At 40.9% G+C, this 22,500-nt stretch overlaps 1 protein-coding gene across 1 annotated transcript in view; it reads right to left on the reverse strand.

Annotated features, from left to right (window-relative positions):
- Positions 1-22,500, reverse strand: part of LOC147033719 (inter-alpha-trypsin inhibitor heavy chain H3-like) — a 128,401-nt gene that overhangs the window by 82,473 nt on the left and 23,428 nt on the right. Inside the window, exons 6-11 of the mRNA XM_085871865.1 lie at positions 15,133-15,231; positions 14,404-14,532; positions 4,349-4,465; positions 1,547-1,715; positions 964-1,089; positions 668-849 (exon numbers count right to left, since the gene is read on the reverse strand). Coding sequence (XP_085727991.1) covers positions 668-849; positions 964-1,089; positions 1,547-1,715; positions 4,349-4,465; positions 14,404-14,532; positions 15,133-15,231 — 822 coding nt within the window. The remainder of the gene's footprint in view (positions 1-667; positions 850-963; positions 1,090-1,546; positions 1,716-4,348; positions 4,466-14,403; positions 14,533-15,132; positions 15,232-22,500) is intronic.

Genomic DNA, 22,500 nt, shown 5'->3' on the forward strand with positions numbered 1-22,500 from the left:
TTGAGGGACAATTTCACTTTTCTGACTAATGCCTGAAAGAGGTGCAATCCATCTTAGATAGACCTTATCCACAAACCAGCTTCCAAATGCTGGATGACACCTTCATATTCTCCTTTATGCCAATTCAATCCTGAGCCACCTGGAATTCATCACAGTGTAGAAGATGTTCGTATTAAGTACCATGCAGTACGGCTCCAGACTCTGGGTTGCTTTGAGCTGAATCCCATCATGCTCTTGTGAAGACAATCGATTCAATGGTTTTTCAGATTATTGGCATCTCCTGGCAGGAGTTTCACTCCAAGAGTTTGCTTTTTACACACTGCATGCAGGTTTGTAGACTTAGTTTTCTATCACTTCACTTATGACCTTGTTCCATGTAGCCCATCCCTCCATCCACTCATTCATCCAGAACCCCAAATCTGGCTTCCCTTCTCATAGCCTCATACCTTCTCCCATGTCCACCTGTGGTCTCATACTGGATTGCTGATCCCCAACACCAATCATTCCTATATTCATTCTTTCTCTTGATTACCACTCAACCACTGATTCTAGTTGTGTCTGTGCATTCCCCTTTCATCCACTGTCAGGCTGTAAAGCTATTGCTCGACGTCATCTAGCACCTCCACCAGCCGAGACTTGTTCATTAAAATTGCTTGACAGTGCTTGCTTTGAGTTGCAGGGGAGCATCTGCTCCTTCAAAGATCTTTCGTGCCAATCCCTGGTTATCTAGAGCCATTTTCTCCAGGAATCCGTAATCCAAGTTCATCCCAAAACCGAGGCAGAAAAGCGTGACGTCTTCTCCAAGGTCGTTTTTCACATTGCGACGAATATTTTCCTTGTTTGTTTCTCCTGCACAAAAAAGAATGGTTTATATAATTTGCTGTTTCTGCACATTACCAACATAGTACAAGACAAGGGCATGGTTAATGCATACACTGGAGGATTTGCGAGGAGTGCACTCACCGTAGGAAGGATCTCCATCAGTAAGAAGCAGGAGGATTGATGCCGATCGAGGAGGGAGTTTTTCCTCTTTGTGGGCCTTTCTGAGTATTGCACTTCCTCGAAGGATGGCGTCGTTAATGTTCGTCACTGGTGAACACGCAGCATGCCGCCACATTATACAGGTGAACACACAGCATCGTATAATCTTATAAAGGTAAAGGTAGGCACATTGTACCCACATTGTAGTGATATTAAGTAAGTACTTTCCTGTTACACGCATGTATACATGTGCCAAAAACGGTTGACCCTGTTCCTATGGACTAATGGTGATATGAAGTAAACCACTCAGAGACTCTATTCTGCCATTGTCATTTGTATTACATTTACCTGAACACGTATCACTACACACACACACACACACACACACACACACACACACACACACACACACACACACACACACACACACACACACACACACACACACACACCCACACACACACACACACACCAGCACTGGCCAGCCAAGTGTGCCCTGAATGTCTTTGTCAGTCTCACAAAGTCAGTAATGTCCACCACTTAGTGGTGACAAAAGGAAACTCACTTCCTGACGGTGTCAGTTGCCTGGAAAACTCCTTTGCTTTCTCAATGTTCTCCTCATTTGCGATTGTCATCTCTTCGTTCCATGTTGAGATATGGTGACTAAATTTAACCAACGTAAAGTGGTCTTCTGGTTTCAACTGGTCAAGGATTGTCACCATCGCTTCACGAGTCTATAACCAACAGCAAACAGAAAAACACAGAAAAAGAAAACCCACTGAGAATCACAAATTAAAATAAAAACATACAAAAACTAGAGGGGGAGCACTCGGTAAGTGCTCCATTCGTTCATTCGTCATAACTAGATTCCTTGAGACAGAAATTGATTTTACGTGGGTATATCCACCTGAAGTTCCAACATCAGCCGCAATTATAATTTTGGCATGTTTTTTGTTGGAAATCACTTTAAAAAATGTTGAAATGCAAAAAAAAAAAATCGTAATTTTGTTGAAAAAAAAGTTGCAAAATTTTTTTTTCTCTAACAAAATTTTTTTTTTGGGGGGGGGGGGTATTTTGACATTGGTAGCTTCTTCCGTTCTCGAGTTATCGTGCCTACAAACAAACAAACAAACAAAGAAGCAGTCATAGACTGGTACTTACGAAATTGTAAACTTGACCTCTGACCTTGTCTAATAAAAGCTGTCTCGAGAGAAGGTAGCGACACAAACCAGAAGTTTCTACGATAATTCTGTATCAAACCATCAAAAATCGTAACGTTGACCGAAGCAAAAATGTCCATTTCTCCACGCAATTATACCTTAACATAACTCAACGACGCGTCTGCTCGAGCGCACTGCATCATGGGACGACCCATGACGCGTCGAGTGAAATATTTTTTATACAATCTTAAAACGTTGCCAAAACATCCGATTTTTACCAGAATTTCGACAACCGAGTTTTAAGCGTCCTAAGCGATCACAAAAACCGAAGACAAAATTAAAATCGAAGTTAAAACGAACTCGTTACGTCGAGCGAAGCAAAAATACTCCATTTCTCCACATGAATTTACGGAATTATGTTTGACCTCACCGTGACCTTGACCTTTGACCGATTTTGACCAAAATCTAATATGCACTCGCCATCACCCTCCTGAATCACGTGGTGTAATGTGACATTGGTAGCTTCTTCCGTTCTCGAGTTATCATTTTTTGGATGTTTGACCTCACTGTGACCTTGACCTTTGACCGATTTTGACCAAAATATAATCATCACTAGCCATCACCCTCTTGAATCACGTGGTGCAATTTGACATTGGTAGCTTCTTCCATTCTCGAGTTATCGTGCCAACAAACAAACAAACAAACAAACAGAAACGGAAGTCATCAATATACTTACGAAATCTTGAGATTTCGTAAGTAACAAGTTGTCATAGACTGGTACTTATGAAATCGTCAACTTGACCTCTGACCTTGTCTAATAAAAGCTGTCTCTCGAGAAGGTAGCGACGCAAACCAGAAGTTTCTACAATGATTCTGTATCAAACCATCAAAAATCGTAACGTCGACCGAAGCAAAAATCTCCACTTCTCCACGCAATTATATTATACCTTAACGTAACTCAACGACGCGTCTGCTCGAGCGCACTGCATTATGGGACGACCCGTGACGCGTCGAGTGAAATATTTTTTATACAATCTTAAAACGTCTCCAAAATATCCGATTTTTACCAGAATTTCGACAACCGAGTTTTAAGCGGCATAAGCGATCGCAAAAACCGAAGACAAAATTAAAATCGAAGTTAAAACGAACTCGTAACATCGAGCGAAGCAAAAATACTCCATTTCTCCACATGAATTTACAGAATTATGTTTGACCTCACTGTGACCTTGACCTTTGACCGATTTTGACCAAAATCTAATCAGCACTAGCCATCACCCTCCTGAATCACGTGTTGTAATTTGACATTGGTAGCTTCTTCTTTTCTCGAGTTATCGTACCTACAAACAAACAAACGGAAGTCATCAATATACTTACGCAATCCTTGGATTTCGTAAGTAACAAACAGAAAGGGGTGAAAACAGTAACCTCCGATCTTCGATGGTGGAGGTTAATAATATCTCATAAAACAGAGATAGGAAGCATCTCTAAAATGGAGGGGAGATGTGCCCAACAAAATTGAGGGAGGGGACAATATAAAAAAAATCATAAGTACAGAAATACAACAGAAAATTGCAATACAAATCAAACAGAAAAATTATATCAGGAACAAAAAAAACACAAAGCAAATGCAGACAAATATCCACAAAATACAAGAAGGGGAACTAAAAATGTCACATGAAACACACTCCAAAACACACCAACACAAAACATCACACAAAAACACATTATACCACACAAAAACACACTCCACCATGCACAACCGCACTATACCACACACAAACACATCCAATACACACAAACACCCCAAAACGCTGCACCACACTCCACCACACACAACCACAAAACACCACACACAAACACACTCCAACACACACAAACACTCCAACACACTGCAACACATTGCAACACACACACACACACACACACACACACACACACACACACACACACACACACACACACACACACACACACACACACACACACACACACACACACACACTCTCTCTCTCTCAGTGCAGTGGTGAAGGCGAACGTTAACGGTGAAGGTGAACGTCAGCGGTGAAGGTGAACACCACTATTACAGGGAATATTAGTGTCTGGATGCGAAAGGCAGACAAACTGTGTACACATACATCTAGTCTGAGAAAATCCCTCTGTATTTGGTTATTTGCTTTGAATCACTTGGAATGACTCAGCCTCCTCACCTGGACAATCTTTGAACCCCACATGGAGGTGCTGACATCAATGATAAACACAATGTTTTTGGGCAGAGGTTGAAGGTTCACAGGTGCAAAGAAATGAACGAAGTATCCATTCACGATCTGTTTTAAAATAATAGGAGAATGGTGTGAGAACATGTTCAAGTGCCTCATCATGAAACAGATTTAGAACCTTGTGGTGTTTAACAATTTTGCAGAAAAGTCAGGAATTGGAAGCTATGGAGCAAACAGAACACAATGAAACTGGCTGATAAAAGGTTTACAGGGATGATGGTGTAAAGTGGCTTTGTTATAATTATTAAATATTATTTTATTGACATTTTGAAAAATACTACAGTAGAAGAACTTCATGAACATCACAAAAGCAGAATCCTCACAAAAGCAAGAAAAACAAACATCTAAAAATATGAAAATATGAATTGCAATTCATTGTGGGTAAAATAAGGACAAAAGTATAAAATATGGGAAACATCAAGTTAAAAGGCATTGCAAAACCAGGCATAATGATTCAAACATGACAAGATAAAATACAAATTAAATTTTCAATTCCAGACCCACGTGATGATAACATTCATCACATCTTCCACTCCTAAAAGGAGAAGCGTTCATCCATGTGTCCGACACTTTATTCTAAAGGGTTTCTGCTGTTGTCGAATAATAACAATAATAATAGTTAATCGATTTGCTTGGATGGAAATCGAAAAATAATCGATCAACTTGGAACCATAATTTCCATCCGTCTAATTAAAAAAGAAGCCCATTTAAAAAGGCAGTATTTCCAGGTTGGAAGAAGAAGAAAAAGAAGCGTGACCTGGAGCTTTAATTTAGCGCTTCATATTTATTATTCTACCACAGCAGAAACCATTAATGATAAAATGTGATGGACACAGAAGGACCACACAAAATTATACATACTAATACTTCTCAGAGTAATCGAAAAATATGTAAAAGTTCACAGAACGAGCACACACAATTATACATACAAATACTTCTCCAATTGATAGAAAAAATATGTAAAAGTACACGGAAAGAACACACGCATTTATACATACTAATACTTATCAGATTAATAGAAAAATATGTATAAAGTTCACGGAACAAGCACACACAATTATACATACTAATACTTATGAAATTAATAGAAAAATATGTAAAAGTTCACAGAACAAGCACACACAATTATACATACAAATACTTCTCAAATTAATATACAAAATATGTAAAAGTACACGGAAATACCACACCAAATTACACATACTAATACTTCTCAAAGTAATAGAAAAATATGTAAAAGTACACGGAACAAGCACACACAATTATACATACTAATACTTCTCAAAGTAAAAGAAAAATATGTAAAAATACATGGAAGGACCACACATTTCTACATACTAACACCTCTCAAAGTAATAGAAAAATATGTAAAAGTACACAGAACAAGCACACATAATTATAGATACTAATACTTATCAAATTAATAGAAAAATATGTAAAAGTTCACAGAACAAGCACACACAATTATACATACAAATACTTCTCAAATTAATCGACAAAATATGTAACAGTACACGGAAAGAACACACGCATTTATACATACTAATACTTATCAAATTAATAGAAAAAAATATGTGAAAGTACACGGAAAGACCACACAAAATTACACATGCTAATACTTCTCAAAGTAATAGAAAAATATGTAAAAGTACACGGAAGTAACAAGAAATATTCTCAAAGTAATAAAAATATAAATAAAAGTACATGGAAGGACCACACACATTTATACATACTTATACTTCTCAAAGTAATAGAAAAATATGTGAAAATACACGGAAGGAACACACACATTTATACACATCAATACATCTCAATGTAATTCAAAATATGTAAAAATACACGGAAGGACCACACAAAATTATACATACAAATACTTCTCAGAGTAATAGAAAAATATGTAAAAATACACAGAAGGAACACACACACTTATACATACTAATACTGCTCAAATTAATAGAAAATATGTAAAAATACACGGAAGGACAACACAAAATTATACATTCGAATACTTATCGAAGTAATAGAAAAATATGTGAAAGTACATGGAAGGACCACACAAACTCATACATGCCAATACTTCTCAATGCAATAGAAAAATAAGTAAAAATACACAGAAGGACCACACAAAATTATACATACTAATACTTATCAAAGTTATAGAAAAATATGTAAAAATACACGGAAGGACCACACAAAATTATACATACGAATACTTCTCAAGTAAAAGAAAAATATGTAAAAATTAATATGGGGAAGGAACACAAAATTATACATTCTAATACTTCTCAAAGTTATAGAAAAATATGTAAAAATACACGGAAGGAACACACATTTATACGTACTAATACTTCTCGAAGTAATAGAAAAACATGTAAAAATACACGGAAGAACCACACAAAATTATACATAGAAATACTGTTGTGGAAATGGGCCCTTAGTGGGTTATTAAATATAGGATTAGCCCAGATCCCCCCTTAAATGCATGTTTAGCCAGGTTGTTTGGTAATCGGACGTTACATGTGTGTCGGGAGGTGTAGCAGGCTGTCCAGTGTTCATACAGTGGTGGTGTACCGAGAGGCGCCTTCTTTTTCTTCCCCCCCCTTTCACGAACCCCCACCCAGCGCCCTGACAGAGTCAGTCAACAGGACCTGTCAGCAACCCATTGGCGGAGAGCTGCTGCAATCTCGAACGATGGACCAATCACGGGTCCCCAGGGGTGGTCAGAGAGGCCCGCCCCGAAAGGCAAGAGGAACTGCTTTTTCCTGTCTGCGATCTGCTTCATGAAGAGTGGCTTGGCCGGCTGTTCCTCCTTGGCCATGGATCCAGCATGCAGGTCATTCCCAGGTTCATCCTGAGTCCAGCGACGGGGCCTCTGCCTGTCCTTACTCCCTGGACAGCTCGACATGTCTTTCTTCCCGTGGATCCACCTGTGGAGCCCAACACCCAGATTTGGCCTGGTCTGGTGTACAGGCCAGGCCTGGATTCACATATTGGACCTTGTGAGAAACCAGCTGGAATACACCATAGATCTTTCTCTCCTGTGCCATCGACCTTACAGGGGCTGGACGCGCCGAGGCTGGTGTGTGAGCGTTGCCGACAAAAGGACGTCGTCGCCGCCATCTTGCCACGTGGCATGCGCGAGCGATGCCGATAGGAGTACGAGCGCCATCTTGCCATGCTGCATGCTCGAGCTCGGCCCTCGAATCTGACACCATCGGCTTGTCATGAGCCGCATTCGTGCCTTCGACACTTTTCCTCTCGTCCATGAGGTACCACCAAGTACTCCGTGTCTTGGATGCATGTTGACCAGGCCTAAGGCTTATTTTGTTAGGGCCCCCTGCGAAACCTGTATCCGTAGCTCCCTAGATAAGAGCGGGTTATAGATGAATGATAACGTTCGTGAATGCTTTGCTTGTGTCATATTCCCCGATGTTTCCCCAATAAATCTGGCTGATTCATAAGAAATTTGCCACCCTGAATTTATTCGTGTCGCGCTGAAGATCAATCGCTCGATTTGTATTTAAAACCAAACTGGCTACGGACTGCGGCACACTTCGCTCGGTCTCTGATAAACCCAGTCTGTAGCCTCGGGTTGTATGTCCCCAACTGGCAAGGCACAGGGGTACTTTGGTATCGTGATCTTAGGCGCGTGACGCGAGACCTGTGCCGAACTAGCCGGCGATATAACCCCTGAGACAGCGGTGCTGTTTAACAAGCGCCACCGAATCAACAACAATACTTCTCAACGTAATAGAAAAATATGAATCGTACACGGAAGAACCCCACAAAATTATACGAACTAATACTTCTCCAAGTTATAGAAAAAATATGTAAAAGTACATGGGATGACCACACAAAATTATACATACTAATACTTCTCAAAGTAATAGAAAAAATATGTAAAAATACACGGAAGGACCACACATTTCTACATACTAATACCTCTCAAAGTAATAGAAAAATATGCAAAATACATGGAAGGACCACACAAAACTATGCACATTAATACTTCTCAAATAAGAGAAAAATATGTAAAAGAACATGGAAGGACCACACACATTTATATGTACAGATACTTCTTAAATTAATAGAAAAATATGTGAAAGTACATGGAAGGACCACACATAATTAGACGTACTAATACTTCTCAAAGTAAGAGAAAAATATGTAAAAATACACGGAAGGAACACACAAAATTATACATACTAATACTTCTCAAAGTGATAGAAAATATGTAAAAGTACATGGAAGGAACACACACATTTATACATATTAATACTTCTCAATTTGATTCCAAAGGTGGGAAAAAGAGGAATGAATGAGTGGAGGTGAGCAGTGATTCTGGATTTAGGTAGTACCACCAGAAGAGGGGGGCTGATGGTGCACCATGAGGGCTCTGCAGAAACCTGGCAAGGGGGGGGGGGAGGGAGAGCAGAGGGTGCAAGACCAGAGAGGAAGCGGTAGAATTCAGAGACCACTGACCTGTCTGTGATGGTGAAGTGATAGGCCCATAGACAGCTTCATCGTGGGAGATTCTAATAATCCTGGTGGCTTTGGCTTCCATGGCGTCAAATTGAGCAAGATGTGAACTGATACAGATAGTGCCAAATCCACTCTTTTTAATTATTTTACTATTTACAGGGTCTAATGCTCAAGGAGGAGCTCCAACACAGATCATGTACACACAAACAACACTGGATTTCACTTTAGACAAACAGCCACTGAACTTGGAAGAATTGAATAACATAATCTGGGAGCTAACAAAGATTTGTATTACATCTCGAGGAGAAAAGGTTTGAGAGCTAAACTCATCAGATGGTGGGATGGGGACCTCTGAATGACGATTTTTAAGTTTTCCAATTGGTGCATTAAGTTGGGGGCGCTACTTGAAGTACCCTCCAAAGTCAGTTTAAATTATATTTTTGGGTACATCGATCAAACTGGTGCCAAGAGTTTAATTTTGGCGCAGTGATTACAGCAGTGTCATTCTAAAGTGATGAATTTGGAGCAAACCCCATTTAAGAACGGCCTAAAGAGGGCGCTATTTTTAGCACATTTGAAACACATCTCAAGTACATCAATTAAATTTTGTGGAAATATTATTTGGACCTTCCTAATGAAGGATCAGTAGTTCTTAAGTGGCCCTTTTGGTGCAAAATCCATTTCAGAAGCCACAATGTATGGAGCTAAAGGCCCAGTCACACCTTGACGTTTTAGCCAGGAATGGCAACGTATAAAAATGCACGTAAAACGTTGGCATTCGCTGAAGTATTGCGTTTTTTTGTTTTTTTTTAAAGTTTTGGTCATATTCATAACGTGTTGGTCGTATGCATAACGTATTAGTAATGGGCACAGAACGTTTCGATGTGTTAAAGATAACTTATACCAACGAATGCTTAGCCTGTTGTCGGCGTTCACAACCTATGCCCAACGATAGTTTAACTTAGTCATAGCGTGCTGCACGTATCGCCGACGAACTCGTGGCGTTCTCTGTTAAAAACCTGCCGCTCGCCGATTTAAATCATAACCGCCTGAAAATTGGAAGTGTCAACATCGCAGTCACACCTTGACGATTTAGCCAGCGTATGCCGACCTATGAAAAATGTGTCTAAAACGCTGGGACACGTCGAATACGGTATGGGTAAGTTGTGTATACGTTAGGAGCACGATGAAAAACAATGAAGTACGCTGGCATATTACGTGGTACGTCTAGTACGTCGTGAAATTTCAAGCATGCTGAAAATTTTACGACGTACTCGACGTATGGCTCACAAGTTCCGCATACGCTGGCATAAGTTCTCAGCATGCTCCGCAATCGTTTACACACGTCGGCTACACGTTACTTGTAAGTTACTCATAAGTTGAAACACGTCGAGGTAATGTTTAGCATACCCGAAACTTAATTTTTAACCTACGAGTAACGTGCTTTGAACCTACTAGTAGCGTGCTTTGAACCTACTAGTAGCGTGCTTTGAACCTACGAGTAGCGTGCTTTGAACCTACGAGTAGCGTGCTTTGAACCTATGAGTAGCGTGCTTTGAACCTATGTTTAACGTATCTCAAACGCACATTGGCGTATGTAGACGAATTTGATTGACGTCTTCCGGACGACCACAGAACTTACTGAACGTGTTTCTAACTTACAGCTACCGTATAATGGCGTATTGGCAGCGTTTAGGGGAATTGTTATATATACAAATGGGCTTCACAAGAGGAACCCGTCAGTGTTCCAGACTCCATGTTGAGTAGATGTCAATGTCACTAGCAGTGGCAGTAGCAGTAGCAGTAGTAGTAGTAGTAGTAGAAGTAGTTCGAGAGAATTTAGTGATGTCGATGTTATTAGTAGTAGTAGTAGTTCGAGAGAATTTAGTGATGTCGATGTTAGTAGTAGTAGTAGTAGTAGTAGTAGTAGTAGTAGTAGCTCGAGAGAATTTAGTGATGTCGATGTTGGTAGTAGTCGTAGTAGTTCGAGAGAATTTAGTGATGTCGATGTTAGTAGTAGTAGTAGTAGTAGTAGTAGTAGTAGTAGTTCGAGAGAATTTAGTGATGTCGATGTTAGTAGTAGTCGTAGTAGTAGTAGCTCGAGAGAATTTAGTGATGTCGATATTGGTAGTAGTAGTTCGAGAGAATTTAGTGATGTCGATGTTATTAGTAGTAGTAGTTGGAGAGAATTTAGTGATGTCGATGGTAGTAGTAGAAGCAGTAGTAGTAGTTCGAGAGAATTTAGTCATGTCGATGCTGGTAGTAGTAGTAGTAGTTGTTCGAGAGAATTTATTGATGTTGATGTTGGTAGTAGTAGTAGTAGTAGTAGTAGTTCGAGAGAATTTAGTGATGTCGATGTTAGTAGTAGTAGTAGTAGTAGTAGTTCGAGAGAATTTAGTGATGTCGATGTTAGTAGTAGTAGTAGTAGTAGTTTGAGAGAATTTAGTCATGTCGATGTTGGTAGTAGTAGTAGTAGTAGTAGTAGTTGTTCGAGAGAATTTAGTGATGTTGATGTTGGTAGTAGTAGTAGTAGTAGTGATAGTAGTAGTAGTAGTAGTACTTTCAAGTAACGTGTTGCAAAGTGTAAACATCGTTCGTGTAGCGTGCTTACAAAACGTTACTCATAGGTTAGAAATAAGTTTCGGGTACGCTAAACATTACCTCCACGTGTTTCGACTTATGAGTAACTTACAAGTAACGTGTTTCAACGTGTGTCAACGGTCGCATAACGTGCCTACAACTTATGGCCAGCGTAGCGGAACGTGCGAGTCATACGCCGGCATACGTCGTAAAATTTCAAGCATGAAAAAATTTGAGGAAAACCCAAAAGTTCAACGTTTAAAGCCAGCGTACTACCACTTATGGCAGTGTTTTTCAGCGTGGTCTTAACATATACAGAACGTTCCCATAAGGTATTCGACGTGTACCAGCGTTTTACACAAATTTTCCAAAAATAGGCATAACCTGGCTAAAACGTCAAGGTGTGACTGGGCCTTAAGGATAGTGCAAACACCAGCCTGAATGAGTGTAGGTACGAGAAGTTCATGAAGACATACGGACCAAAGGGAAATGGAAAAAAAACCTACCAGCCAATTTGAGGGGCATGGATGCAAGTGGACTACCACCTTGCAAAGATGAGCTCAATACTCACATTAAGTGTGCTTCCTTTGTTGCCAACATGTGGGCAAGAGCAGATCAAAATCATATAGAGCAGCATCCAACTGAAGAGAATAGCTGGCAGTTAGTTGATGACCATTACAAACCGGTTTGGTTCGAAGGGGAACAACTTCCCGAAGGCCTTATCCCAGAGACAGAGGAATTAGAAGCAATGGGCAAGGAAGAGGAAGATGACTTGGAAATTGCATCTTCACATGAAGATGACAATTCTGATGAGGATGACTAGAATCTTGCAACAGAAAGGCAGGCTGAACCCATAATTATACCAATACTAACAAATACTAGTGAACTCATGATTATAGACATATTCACAGTATAGGAATCGAACTTTCGCCTCACAGTATGTGTGTGACTCATCAGCAGTTTTGATGTCTTGTCTTATATTTTAGCGATAGATTGATATCATTTTAAAATGTAGCATGATGTGGATATGGATATCAAAAGGTCGTCATAGTTGACACATGACAAAAGTTTGGTTTCCAAAGAGCATATCCACTTGAATAAATAGGCATGTTTGTGTCCTGTTGCAACATATAATTAAATACAAATGTTTTTCCACAATAGCCACTTCGTGGATGCCCTCTTGCCAAAAGCGTGAAACATTAGACGAGAAAAACTGTTTAAATATTCGTGATTCATGATGCTTGTTCCATATGCACTGAATGTGTTGGAAAAATGCCAGGTCCAATTACTTTTACTGATCACTGATGCTCCTTTTATGTATCGACGCCTGATCGGCATGTCACACTTGATTTTATCATGAAAATATACATGGTTGATAGAAAAGTTAAAGTGATCGTTTCTTTGTTCTTCTATTGTATCAGAGTCAAATTTTAAGGCATTCTATATGTTTTAAATCTTTCATGTCTTAAAAGTATACATGTTCTTATCATGTTACCAGAGAACATAAATAGGAGTTCAACCATAATTTACCATAATTTTCTTTAAATTCAGAATGTAATGCAAAATTTGATATCTGATACAATCTTTCACATTTTATTGGTTTAATTTCAAGGAACATTATAAATATTCGATAAGAAATGATCTTTGTTAAACTAAGGCCTGCTCTCTATTGATGTTAATTTCCCAGAATCAGGTATTTGCCTGTGACCTCTTCTTAAATGGGTTTTGCACGAAAAGGATCACTTAAGAACGACTGATCCTTCATTAGGAAGGTTCAAATAATATTTCCACAAAGTTTAATTTATGTACTTGAGATGTGTTTTAAATGCAATAGAAATAGCGCCCTCTTTAGGCCGTTCTTAAATGGGGTTCGCGCCAAATTGGTCACTTAAGAATGACACATCTGTAATCACAGTGCCAAAATAAAACTTGTGGCACCAGCTTCATCGATGTACTCCAAAATGTAATTTAAACTGACTTTGGGGGTTACTTCAAGCATTGCCTCCTATTTCATGCACCAATTGGAAAACTTAAGAATGGTCATTCGGAGGTCCCCATCCCACCATCTGATGAGTTCAGCTCTCAAACCTTTTGTACTCGAGATGTAATACAAATCTCTGTTCGCTCCCAGATTAACAGCACTCTGATTATCAGCCATCTTTGTGGCAACAATTTTCTCTCTGGAATTTCTAATGAAGGAGGATTTTCCTCCTCCCAATGTATGCCAACTCAAGGTTGTTAGTCCATGCTCTATCCTTCTAAATGCTGAGCATCAAGCAAGGAAGCAGCACATACCATGTTTTAAGTCTTTGGTATGACTTGAACGGGGTTTGAACCACCCGCCTCCCAGACTCAGCAACGACGCTCTAACCATTACACCACCGAGTCTGCTTGTCCTATCCTAATTCATAGGCTCTTGGAGGAGTTTGTATATGCATCAGTGCAGGACAAAGACATTTTAGTAGACAATGGACAAGTATCTACTAAAAGAGATTTGAACCTAGGTTTCTTCAGCGAAGGGTTCAGAAAGCAACATGAGTAGGACAACCCGAAATGTTAAGATGGTTTTAGGAACCAATTGAAGAGAATGCTAAGTTTCAGGCAGATAGACTGGGAAACGCAGTAAACAAAGTGCAATGGAGAGTAAACAGAAGAGTTATAGAAGGCGGTTTATGCAATGTTTAACCATTTCTGGTATCAATGTATCAACCAATCATGGCATTGTGTCATTGACGGCATCTTTAAGGAAGTGTTAAAGACTTTGCTCTTCACCGGCCTGAGTTGTGCTCTAAATTCTATTTTCTACATCCTCTCGTGCAAAGTAGAGAAATAACACAAAACTCTATATTCAATTCAATTCAATCGTAATTCACAGGGACAAACAATGGAATCATCAAAAGCACAAAACCATTGTAACGTCACACCTGGATTTGTCCCGCGTTCAGGTCTCTGTTCACGTCATAATGCACAGTGAAGTCGTTATTTAACTTCGTCTCCAAGCAATTGTGACATAATCGTTGATCCTCCAGGGTTGGTTTGAAGGTGATGTGTGCCTGAGATGAGGTGGAGAGGAAAGAGCACATCATGGCACCCCACACAGGAAACACAAAATGGAGTTATTGTCCCGACAGGTGCGGCTGAGGGGAGGATGTTGGAAGTGGGTGCAAGGGAGAAAAGAAGAAGAGGGCAGAGGAGAGGAGGAAGGGTGCACATGGACCTACAAGCAAATACGTTAGCTCAGTAAGATGCAACTCAAAATAAATATGATACTTGTTATCCCCAATAAATACGGGATTTTGAAGGTTCACAATAACTGGAATCGCACTCAGCAACAATGAAGATCATTACAGAGACAATCATTGAATTTGGAAGATCTGTCGTGCCAGGACATCAATACTGGCTTGTCAGAGGACATTGGTAGTGAGCCTGCAATCTGTGAGGTATTCATCCAACGAGAAACTAGTGCACCACCTGAACTTGGTTGTGATTATGCAGGGATGCTTCAGTGAGGTGCTGCCACGACGTTGCAGACCTTGGTCGATTCCAAAGTACAACAAAACCTCGTTTAAAAGGACACGGGGTGAACCGTTTATTTAATTACATCATAATTGTAGACCGTGATCAGAGGAGAAAGACCTCCTTGCGTTGCTCACCTTTTGTTCTCCACGGGTGAGGTTTACGGCGTGAGACGAGTGGAAATCTTCGATCTCCACAAATTTCAACCCTTGCTGCTCAAAGATGTACACGTCCACCTGGGTCGAGGAACACAACACGGAGAGCTCTGGTGAGATTATCGACAATGTGGAAACCATACCGGTTAACCAACAGGATAACAAAGTGACTCCCTGCATCCACATCATCAATGTGGTTAAAGTTGATTTTGAGAAATTGTCAAATGAGAATATTTCTCCAATTGGATCCAGGGAGCCAATCGCATAAAGCACGGCGGTCTCTCTGTTTACCTGATGTTCCCTCCGTCAGTCCAAATGGTCCATGTGTAAGGACTACTCTCAAGCAGAGCATAATAGGATTGGAGTTTGAACCTCTGGTGATGACGTCACATGTCAAAGACATTTTTAAGGTTAAAGAATTATTCGCTTGAAATGAAAATACCTGAAAATGAGCGTTTTACAGTTTTCACAACTTCTAGATTATACATGTTCCATTTTCTTTAAACAAAGGGCTGTTTAGTGTTTATATATTACACTAGCTGGGGTACCCGGTGTTGCCGGGCAACGTCGGGTCCCTCTTCCCACCCTCCCCCTAACAGACGAATTCATCAATATGGCTGAAAGAAGTGATGCTACAGATGTTTATCCTCATCGCCATGTCATGAATCTGGGGTGTGTTCAGTTGCCAAGTTTCTTGCAGACCGCTCGCCAAGTGGCTTAACCACTCAATCAAGCACTCCATTATCAACAGTTGATAAAGAACGGCAGGCTTGGCAAGTGCAAGCTAGCTGCTTGATAACTGAACACACCCCTGGACATATCGACAGTATACGGCACATACAAAACACCGACAAAAGGACAGTTTTAAATTCAAGATTTTAAATATTAATCAGGAGTATTTTCGTTGTCATGAAAACGTACCTTGTTCGGTTTTAAAACGTACATAAAGTCAGAGGTGATGTTGAGAGTACGAAAGTGGACGTGTACATTTCGTACAACTTTAAAGTGTATGTGTACATAATAAACATCTCTCGTGAATTTCCCTGGCGGTCTCACGACTAATTAATTGAGGACACAGGTATTTCACCACCAAGTCGATTTTAATGATAATATTAAATGTCCATTCGTTTGTTCATCAGCCTTGAAAAGTCAGGTGAAAACCAAAATATTTTTTCAAACGAAATATCACGATATTCTTTCTTCTGCATTTAAGAATTAACATACCTTCATTGGGCGGTATATATTAGACTGCTGGTGCGATCACAGCGGACAACACATGCATTACCTCATTTCAGTTGTAATCAAAATGTACCTTCGTTTCCTCAAAATGGTACCATTATTTACTGAAAGAAGATGCGTTGTTCAGTTTTCAAATGTACAACAGGCCTTATTAAAGCAACCTGATCTCTGTGAAGCAAAAACATACATGGCAAGTTGAAAGCAACGAAAAAACAATTTTAATTTTGGTTCTTCTTCTAACTTGACACCCAAGTTGTGTTTTTTTTTTTGCAAATACCGCTTGAAGTTCACAGCTCGATGAGGAAAAAAAAACATAAAAAAATTAAACAACAGTGAATCGTGTAGCCGTAAACAATGGAGCACACAAAGGGTTAACCAAACGCGGTAAAAACGCTATTCGATATGTTTCACTAATCAGTAATGATAAGGAGGTTCCAAGTAGGACAACATACATAACATTTCTCAAAAAAAGAACATTTCTGTTATGTCACACAACACATGCTAAACAAAGCGAGTAATTGCAGGGCACAAATCCATTTATACCGCAGCATGTAACGTCAACATTTCTCCAACTCCGTCAAGATGGCATCTCCCTCACATTCCATATTCCCCTCCACCTTGCATCATCATCTTCCTCACAATCTCAATATTGGGCAATTAAACAACAACATATTTGGAAAGAATATAACACCTAAGAAAGAACACAACAATTTCTCAAAGTTTCTTTCAAAGAAACTTGCTCTCCCTCATGCACAGATTTATCCCCTCTCGTGTTCAGTTGTCTTACCCTTCCTCTCGCCCTTGGTTTACTGAAGCTTGTGGTGAGGCAGTTGTCCTGAAACAACTTGCCTTTGCCTCATGGAAAGCAAACCCAACTGAGGGCAATCTCAGTTCTTTCCACAAAGCTCGGAACAAGTGTGTATCTACCCTCAGGAGAGCCAGAAAACAACATCTTTCTCATCTCAAGTCTGAACTCTCAAACCTCTCTCCCTCCTCAAAATCCTGGTGGCGTTTAATCAAATCTGTTTCTGGTGTATGTTCCCCCTCCATCCCTCCCTTACCTCAAATGGCCGCACTGCTGATTCCACACATGATAAAGCTGAATGTCTAAACTCGGTGTTTGCAGCTAAATCTTGTGTCCTAAACCCATCTCTATCTCTACCCACTTTACCCAGTCGCACCCAACTGTCCCTGGACTCTGTATCCTTTTCTCCTGACAAGGTGGAGAGCTTGCTTTCAAACCTCGAGTCAGATTCTGCAACCGGTCCAGACGGCATCAGCCCACGTGTCCTCAAAGCCTGCTCTTCTGCTCTTGCTCACCCTCTCTCTGTTCTATTCACCCTCTCATTTGCCCAAGGTCATCTGCCATCTGCTTGGAAATCTGCTAACATCACTGCCCTGCATAAAAAAGGTGCAAAAACAGATCCCTATAACTACAGACCAATCAGCTTTCTCCCAATCATCAGCAAGGTGATGGAATCCATCATCGCCTCAGATATGAAATCCTTCCTCTTCTCCAATGGCTTGATTTCCAATCATCAATTTGGTTTCAGACCAGGTCACTCTACCCTGGATATGCTGCTTCTGCTCTCCCATCAATGGATGGAGGTCCTCAATGCCAGACAGGAAATCCGAGCCGTATCCCTGGACATATCACGTGCTTTTGACACAGTCGGGCACCCTGCCCTACTCACCAAACTCTCTTCCCATGGTATTCAAGGCCATCTCCACTCATGGCTCGCAGACTTCCTCTCCTGTCGCAGTCAACGTGTGGCCCTAAATGGAGTTCTTTCATCCCCTCTTCCTGTGCAGGCTGGAGTTCCTCAAGGTAGCGTTCTGGGCCCTGTTCTTTTTCTGGTTTTCATCAATGATCTCTCGGACTCTGGAAAATCCTCTATTTCTCTTTGCCGACGACTCCACCCTCTGCCGTACCATCTGTCATCCCTCAGACCGGCAAGCAGCAGCTTCTTCACTCACTGCAGATCTGGATAAAATCACAAACTGGTCCAACACGTGGAACATGTCTTTCAATCCAGACAAATCTCACACTCTCACTATGTCTCTTCGAAAGGACCGTTTACAAAACCCCCCCATCCACTTTCTCAACAATCCTCTGGAAGAAGTCTTTTCTTTCAAGCTTCTAGGTCTCACTATCTGCCATGACCTTTCCTGGGAAAGTCACATTTCCAACCTCGCCTCAAAAGCCAGTCGCCGACTGGGAATCCTCCGTCGTGCTAAGTCCTTCCTCGGCCCTCTTGAGCTCCTGACCACTTACAAAGCTTTTGTCCATAGCCTGATGGAGTACTGCTCTCCCCTCTGGGCTGGTGCTCCCGCCTCCCACCTTTCTCAGCTTCACGCTGTCGAAACCAGGGCATTTAAGATCATCGGCATCTCCCACAATGAAGCTGAGTCTTTGGGCCTCTCACTCAATCACCGCAGGTTGGTCGGTGGTCTTTCTGTCTTCTACCGACTCCTCTCCAGCCTTGCCCCCCCTGCTCTCTCTGTGATTTGTCCCCACCACATTTCCACAGGGCGCTCAAGGTCCGCCAACAACCCCCTTCTGGTAAAACTACCAAAATCACGAATCACTGCTCATCTTCACTCTTTCATTCCTCTTTTTTCCCGCCTTTGGAATAAACTTCCTCACTCTATTCTTTCCCATTCTTCCCTACAGGCTTTCAAAACAGCTGTTCACCACCACCTCTTATCTTCCCCCATCCAAATCCTCGATCTTTTCTACCCCCGATAATCCACCCAAGCCCACTTCCTTCATTTCTCCTGCTTTCCTTCCTGAAAGTCCCTGAAATGTCCATCTTCTCTTCGCCATGTTCCCCGTCCCATCCCCATCCCTCTCCCTTCCACAGTTCACCTAATGTGTCTGTTCCCCACTGTTTTGTCCCTTCCACTCCCGCCCCTCGTCTCATGCCTCCTTGCTGCGAGTTGTGTGTTAGCTCTCATACGAGCCTCGACCAAGGTATACAAAAAAAAAAAGAAGTTTTATTTACTTTTTTTGTTTCAGGTTGCCCGTCTGTGACGCATTTACATTTACATTTACATTTCCGAGGTCACATTTACCGCAAATAGCGTCCCCACAATAAAGAGCAGTGTTTCCTGGTTTATAGAGAGCAAGTGATGATGAATGCGATATGATGATGATAAATCTTGACAATAAAACTTGGAGAAATGTTCGTTCATTCACAAGAATCAAACTGCTTCATGGTGTCCCGTTTCATTCATTTTTTAAATTACAGTTTTAATTTGAACGGTAATTTGTGGACACCCTGTATATGAATAAAAGCAATCCGAATCGAATCCTACCATTCAAAATACTCGAAAGCACTGACAAATATCACAGTAAGAAGTCGAAGAGCGAATTGGGAAGCAAATAGGCCAACCGATTGATTTGGGGGTGACGACAAATGGTAGATGAGAGGAAGTGGCAAGGCGTAGAGCTGAGGATTGAAGGAATTGGTCGGTTGGGTAAAGCTCTTGATGTCACCCAACCAACGGTCAGACTAGAGCGGTACCTTGCACATGGGATGGACATCGCTACAGATCTTTCACTCTGTGTGTGAATCCATGCAAGTGGAATGGAAGCTCAACATTGCGTTTTTGAAATCGATCCTACTTTCCATCCACGATCGAATATGGGTTTTATTGATACGAAAACGGGTCCGCAGGTTTAAAGAAGGAAAACGGGTCAAACGCCGCAAAATACGGGTCACTTGTCTTGTAAGCAAAAAAGATGGATTTCTGGAATTTTCACTCTTTCATTTCTGGAAATGGAAATGGAAACTCTTTCATTTCTGGCGATTTCTGGAAATGAGCGGAAAGGTGTGGCCTGTGGAAGGGGCGACGCTTACGTCCCACCCACAGACCCACACACACATCCACCCACAGACCTACACACACATCCACCCACAGACCCACACACACATCCACCCACAGACACAAACTCAGCGATATAAGTGAAATGTTTGTTTGTTTGTTTGTGACCCGACTCCTCTGAGCTCCAAAGATTAATCGCCACAAAACTTTGTAGGACAACATTGTTTACCACAGTGCAACTAAATAGGGGGTTTTAAACAGTCATTTTCTCACAGTTCATAAATTACGAACACCTGAGCTGCCACCTGTCACCATCTCAGCAAAGGCCGATCCACATATACAATGCTTTATAAAAAGCCCATTTTCTAGCAGATTTCAACCCGGATACAGATACATTTGGTGAAGTGGTAACCTTCCATCATCGAATATGGTATCAAATGTGAAAAACTCAATTAAGACATTACCATGACCAGGAAGATCGGCAAAGGAGTCACGTGACCTCTCAAATGCGCTCATCATTCAAAAACCGAACATAGTACAAACACAAACCACACATCGATTTTAAGGTATTTGTACTGTTCATCGAAAGACATAACTCTCAAGGGTGAAAAGACAGTTTGTAGAAAAAAGGGTTGTCATCTTAGCTAACTTCACCGAATATACACCTCAAATATACATGCATCGTATCGTTTAAAAGAACCAAGTTAACATCCTGATTTGATTTTTGATTGTAGATTGATCAGAGATGTTTGATTAATTTAATCGTAGATGTCTCACCTCAAATGAGAAAATTTTTGGAGTGTATTATTGGTGGAAACAGGAATTCAGTGTAAAAATTCAGTGACGAAATATCGTCGTGGGTGGAGCCGGTAACCTTGGCAACCTTCAATTTTTTTGATTGTCAAATGATTTCTGGTCACTATCACAGAAATATTCAATCACAGGTAAGATATATTTCACTTTACAATATTATCGCTGTCAATCAAGACATTACCATGACCAGGAAGATCAGCAAAAAAGGAGTCACGTGACCTCTCAAATGCGCTCATCATTCAAAAACCGAACAAAATCCGATAATTCCCGGTTCTGGGTTTGCAGCAACGGCAGGTTCTCTCAGGGAGGGGTCTCTGCCGACTTTCTCAAAGTTAAGTTTCTGGTCGTTATTTATCCCGTTTAACTGTTTATTTTCTCACCTACATGTTACTGTGTGTTCCTAGTTCGGTTTTGTTTTAAAAAAATCCTGCCATTTTGTGAGTTTTCGTCAACCTTGTATTATGGGGTTCCTTGCGGCCGACCCATCCTTCCCCTCTCGGTGTACGATCGTTGTTATTTGTATTCTCTCTCTATTACCTTCAATTCCTATTTTCCCCAATTTCCCAATGCCGCCATCCCTCCAAACGAAACACTCTGTTTCTTGTCTTAAATTTAATAGAAAAAAAGCCAAAACAAAAAAACTACCTTTCTCCCTGCATACCCATGAGTCACGAGTCACGAGTCCCGATCCTTCTCCTTCTTCTTCTTCTTCTTCTTCTTCCTCCTTCTGCTGGCACCATCTTTCTTCTACTTGAACTGACCCACTCTCACCATTACCTTCACAATTTCTTCAAACAACCTTCCATTCGCGAATCTTACCTAAAGGCCCGGTCACACCTTGACGTTTTAGCCAGCGATGGCAACGTATTAAAATGTATGTAAAACGCTGGCTTACGTTGAACTTTTGATGTTTTTTTTTAAAGATTCGGACGTATTCATAGCGACTTGGTCTTATGTATAACGCATTGGTAATGGACACAGAACGTTTCGTTGTGTTATAGATAACTTATACCAACAAATGCTGAACCTGTTGTCGGCCTACACAACCGATGCCCAACGATAGTCTAACTTAGACATAGCACATTGCACGCATCGCCGACGATGTCGTGGCGTAGCCTATTAAAAGGCTGACGCACAACGATTCAAATCATAACTGCCGTAGAAATGGAAGTGACAACATCGCGGTCACACCTTGGCGATCTTGCCAGCGTATGCCGACCTAAGAAAAATGTGTCTAAAACGTTGGGGCACGTCAAATACAGTATGAGTAAGTTTGGTATACGTGAGTAGAACGCTAAAGCACGCTATCATACGTCGTAGTAAGTAGAGTACGTCAAGAAATAGCCCTGGCTACGGGCCTGTTGGCACCCTTTAGAAAAATCGAAAAAAAAATTCCCCCCAGAAATCGTTTTTGACAACCTTTTTCGTGCACCATTCACATTGCATCACAAGCTGTGATGACAAATCAAA

Source organism: Eptatretus burgeri, chromosome 2, assembly GCF_056783735.1.
Source record: "Eptatretus burgeri isolate ZD-2024b chromosome 2, Ebu_testis_v1, whole genome shotgun sequence".
NCBI classification, from domain to species: domain Eukaryota; kingdom Metazoa; phylum Chordata; class Myxini; order Myxiniformes; family Myxinidae; genus Eptatretus; species Eptatretus burgeri.